Here is a 4,687-nt window from a genome sequence, read left to right as displayed (position 1 = left end):
AAAGCGTTCAATTTATAACAAATTTTAAACGCTAATTTTTTATTGCTTTTAACTTGAAATTTGCTTAAAATGATCTTCAGCTCAGTTTCTATTATTTCAAATGGGAAATTCTTAGGTTTAGAGATTGAACTTTTTAATTGCATTAACCGAACAAATTTAAAAAACAATTTAAAATCTGAAAAAATCCAAAAAGACATGTAGATGTTACAAGATTTCAAAATAAAATTGTTAAGCTTTTCAAGGATTTTAAAACTTTTTGAAATAAAAATAATCTAATTTCTAATTTAAAAAGCGTTCACTTTATAACAAATTTTAAACGCTAATTTTTAAATGTCTTTAGCTTAAACCTGTTCAAAATGATTTTCAGCTCAGTTTCTATCAGTTTAAATGGGAAATTCTTAGGCTTAGAGATTGAATGTTTTAACTCCATTGACCGTGAAAACTGTTTGCCAACCGGGAAAAGGCGGGAATTTTTTTTTTCCTTGACACTGAAATGGTCACCTTCAAACAATTTGGATAGAATTTTTTTTAAATAAAAGAAATGGCTCACTCGGCATGCAGGACAGGCGCCAACGAGGATAATTTCGGGAACGATAATCGTCGTAGAAGGTTCTTGTTGGTACGAAATAGCAGAGCTCTGGTAATATCCGGGAGGCGGTTGCCACGAAGTCCCTGCAATGCCAACAATTAAACTCTACATTAAAGCAACAAAAAACTCAGAAATCAAACTTATTTTCAGAACTTTGCCTTGAATTGAGAAAAAACTAATATTTCCAGATTCCAGCGGGAAAGTCAAGATTATTCTATTTTTTTTTTTTTGAAAGCGCGATTTTTCCACTTGTCTAAAATTCCAGTACAAGAATATGATATATCCTAAATTAATTCATTTCCATTTCCGCAGCGACCACCGCACAAATTCCTATCATATTCTCCAAAAGAGAACGTGTTTTCACTTTGAGTTTATTTAATTCCTTCTAATTAGTTCACAAAATATGTGAAATAAATTGTTTTCAATTCCTCCCACATTTGAATTTTTCACACGTCTAAATAAATTATGAAAATATAATATCAGCATTATCCAAAAGTTTTAGTTATAAAATGATTTATTAGTAAAAAAATGCTTTATATAAATGCATCAGAAATGGTTCATAATAATTAGTAATAATAAGAAATATTATGAGGAAAATTATTATAAATAATTTTCCTGGTAATAAAAGGAAACCACAATTATTTATAAATGTTATTGAAATGTGTGAGGAAATAATTAATAGTGAAGAAAGAAAGATAAGGTGAAGTAAATAATGAGTTGTCCACAAATAAACAGGGTGCAGAAATTTAAGGAAATCCGGGAATTCTCTGCGGATAATAATAACGAAAAAATTTATATACTTCGGATTAACTTTTTCTTTATAACTTGCAAATGAAAATTTAATACAAAATATTTATTAATGAGAAAACATTCCATAAATTTAAATTCAATCCGTTTTCTAAGTTCAATTACTTCGAGCTTTTCTATTCCTTCTTTTACTTATTATTGTTTTTAATACGCTTTCGTTAAATTTTACTTTTCCCGTTTGCGGATTTTTTGACGGAAAAAAAAATCGCGGATTCATAGGAATAAAAATTCTTAATTCTTCTGAATTCAACTCTCATTGCTGGGGTAGTGTGAAATATGGAGCATAACCTCAACATTTTTTCGAAAAAAAAAAACATTTATATTCAATGCAAGTTTCTTTATTTACGAACGAATCAGAATTCGCAGATTGAAACCATTCAAATGTTCAAGTCCGATACAAACACAATAGCTATCGTATAACCATTTCTTTTCTTCGATACAAAAATTAAAAGCATTTAAGATATCCTCCGACCGCAACTTTCGATAATAGACGTGCAAAAGAACTGCATAAATATATGTGTGTTACTGTACGCAACCTTATATCCATAGTTACCTCTTTTATCTATGCATATATTTCTGGGAAAATGATTATTTTACCTTGTGGTGCAGAAGGTGTATAAGGCGGTGGCTTTTCAACTTCAGGGAAAAGCTGGCGCTTTTCTGAAGCCATTTCCTTTAAATTATCGGTTTTTTCAGACTAACAGATCCAACCAAGGAAGAACCAATTTGAGGAAATTTAATTAACTGCAGCTGATCGTTAGCAGCCAGATGAGTTCTCCGTGAGTCAGGCACCTCGTCACAATATAACACTTATACAAGTACACTTTGTTGCTTCGAGACTCTTGATACCAATGCGTGTAAGAACTCAACAATACTAGAACTTTCTTTCCTTTTTCACTCACGAATCACATTTTTAAACCACATTGTATAAAACCCTCAATAAAGTAGTCTACTTATTTAAAATTTTTTAAAAGTTTGTGCCAAAAAGTCTGCCTTGCAGCATACAACTATTTTTCATCGAACATCTCAGGTACATCTACGCCTTACTTTTTCCTCTGATTCAACTCGATGACGTATCGGTTTATCAAATTAATATTTGTTCGCTTCATCTGATATGAAAATCAAGATAACAAATCGTAGATAACAGTTTACTAATAAAAACATTTTCAAAAACATTAATTCTCTGTATCTCTTCTAGAGGACAACACCATCGTCACAGTGTGGGAGAAATTCAAGATGGACACAGACCGAGAACAAAACATTACGAAAAAGTGAACGAAACTTTGTTTTTTAAAAACATTTGTGATGAAATCCTTTATTCACTATAATATTATGAAATACGATTCCTTATTTTTAATGAGCTATTCAATGAGATAATACAGTTTTTACAAAGGAGTAATAAATTTTCACATACCAAGATTTTAAATGGTGCCAGCGGAGTTACAGTGAAATATTGGCATTTTCGTTCATAAATACGGAACAATCGGTAGAATATATAGAGGGACAACAATTACAATACCACGTGAATGAGGTTCAACCTTTTTTCATAGCACATACATGATTTCAGTCCTATTCGGCACCTATGAAGCGGAGCTAAAGCTTTACTTTTTACTCCCTAGGGAGTGAAAAGTGACGTCAGATTTCCATAATGAAAATGATACAATTGATAAAATTACCGTAAAATACCAAAAATTTCCGGAGATTTCTGAAAATTTCTGGGAATTTACAAAAAAAAATGTATTGAATTTTCTGTAATTTATTATAAGTTTCCATCTTTACTTGTAAAATAACCATAGACAATAGAGAATTTCCAAAAATTTATAAAAATGTTTAACTTTGAATTTTAGCTTTGGGCAGTTAATGGTAATTTACCATATTTATCTGTAAAATTACCATTAAAACAAAAAATTTTCATATAAATCTCGAAATTTATGGATACTTTTAAATTGAATTTCGGACGATTAATGTAATTTATCATAAATTATCTGTAATTTCACCATAAATTACCAAAAACATCATAAATGTCCGGAAATTTATAAAAATCTTTAAAATTAGATTTTGGGAAGCCCGTGATGTTGGCACCCCAACTCTAAAATATCAGATTTTTTTATATGGAATCGTTTGTTGGTCGTTTGGTGGTCAACTTTGAAGGTTTGGTAGTCAAAATTGAAAAAGTTATTGATTTTTCAAATTTGGGGTGCCAACTTCACGGTGGCACAGCACTTTTAATATTTTCAAAAAATTCTTTTTGGTATCGTTTGGTGGTCGTTTGGTGGTGTTTGGTAGTGATTTCTGAACGTTTGGTGGTCGAAATTACAGGATATATCGGATCTTTTAGAAAATGCATGTGGCCCGTGATAGGACTCTGCGCATGTGTGATTGGTGCGAAATTTGAAATTTGAAGATTCAAATAGCTTCTTAAATGCAAATTGATTATGTATATGTATGTAAACTGTAAATGTTAAGTAACTCTTATTGTACACGAGTCCTACGAATAACATGATTTTATTACGTCTATATTAAACCAGTATTTAAGTATTATATCTTATTTTACCTACAATATACTTTTTTTTATAATATTGTTAAGTTCTCTGTCCAAAGTATATTTTAGGGTTAGAAACTCGAGATATCGAGCTATTTTTAGTATCGTTAATAGGTTATGGCGGCAGCCAGACGCTATAAAAAAAGTTACCTCATTTGTGATTGGTTATTCAACACTAAAAGTGAGTGACGTCAGCATTTTGATTGGCTAAACACTAAAAGTACGGATCAACCCCGCCTAAAATAAGGTTATATATATATATACAGATGCACAAAAATTTCAGAACATTCAGATTTCGGCGCGATCTTTTAAACCGACTAGTGTCCGGATGTGTTCCAAAGTTTTAAGGTTAGAACTTTCTTGTGTGCACGTGTTAAGAAAAAACTAATAAATTGATTTTATTAGTTTCAAACAATTCTTATTTGTTCAGAAACAAATAAGGTGAACAATGTCTGTGTCTGACTCCGAGCTCTTCGATATTATAGAAGAGTATTGCGATCCACAATACCAGGCTTTTCAAATCTGTTGCGTTTACTACGAACTGGTAGTGAATCATTTTATTTCAAACCTGACCTATATTTCGCGGCTAATGGCTTCCACCACTCAACGACAGGTAACGACCTCCACACCTCCGCAAATCTACGTAGAGTGTAACACGCGGAGCCGAATTTGGCGCGGAATTATCCCGAATTTAAAACTTCAAAAATTTCGCGTTGATTTATTAAAATAGATCCTGTTCGGCTCCGTTG

The 4,687-nt window shown here is 31.4% G+C and overlaps 1 protein-coding gene across 1 annotated transcript in view; it reads right to left on the bottom strand.

Annotated features, from left to right (window-relative positions):
* LOC117170652 (brain protein I3) overlaps positions 1-2,550 on the bottom strand; it is a 4,844-nt gene extending 2,294 nt beyond the window's left edge. Inside the window, exons 1-2 of the mRNA XM_033357567.1 lie at positions 1,994-2,550; positions 551-672 (exon numbers count right to left, since the gene is read on the bottom strand). Coding sequence (XP_033213458.1) covers positions 551-672; positions 1,994-2,066 — 195 coding nt within the window. The 5' untranslated portion in view covers positions 2,067-2,550. The remainder of the gene's footprint in view (positions 1-550; positions 673-1,993) is intronic.
* Positions 2,551-4,687: the final 2,137 nt, after the last annotated feature.

The sequence above is a fragment of the Belonocnema kinseyi genome, chromosome 4 (assembly GCF_010883055.1).
Source record: "Belonocnema kinseyi isolate 2016_QV_RU_SX_M_011 chromosome 4, B_treatae_v1, whole genome shotgun sequence".
In the NCBI taxonomy this organism is placed as follows: domain Eukaryota; kingdom Metazoa; phylum Arthropoda; class Insecta; order Hymenoptera; family Cynipidae; genus Belonocnema; species Belonocnema kinseyi.
Note: the sequence above shows the minus strand (reverse complement) of the source record. Positions and strands in the feature narration are given on the sequence as shown.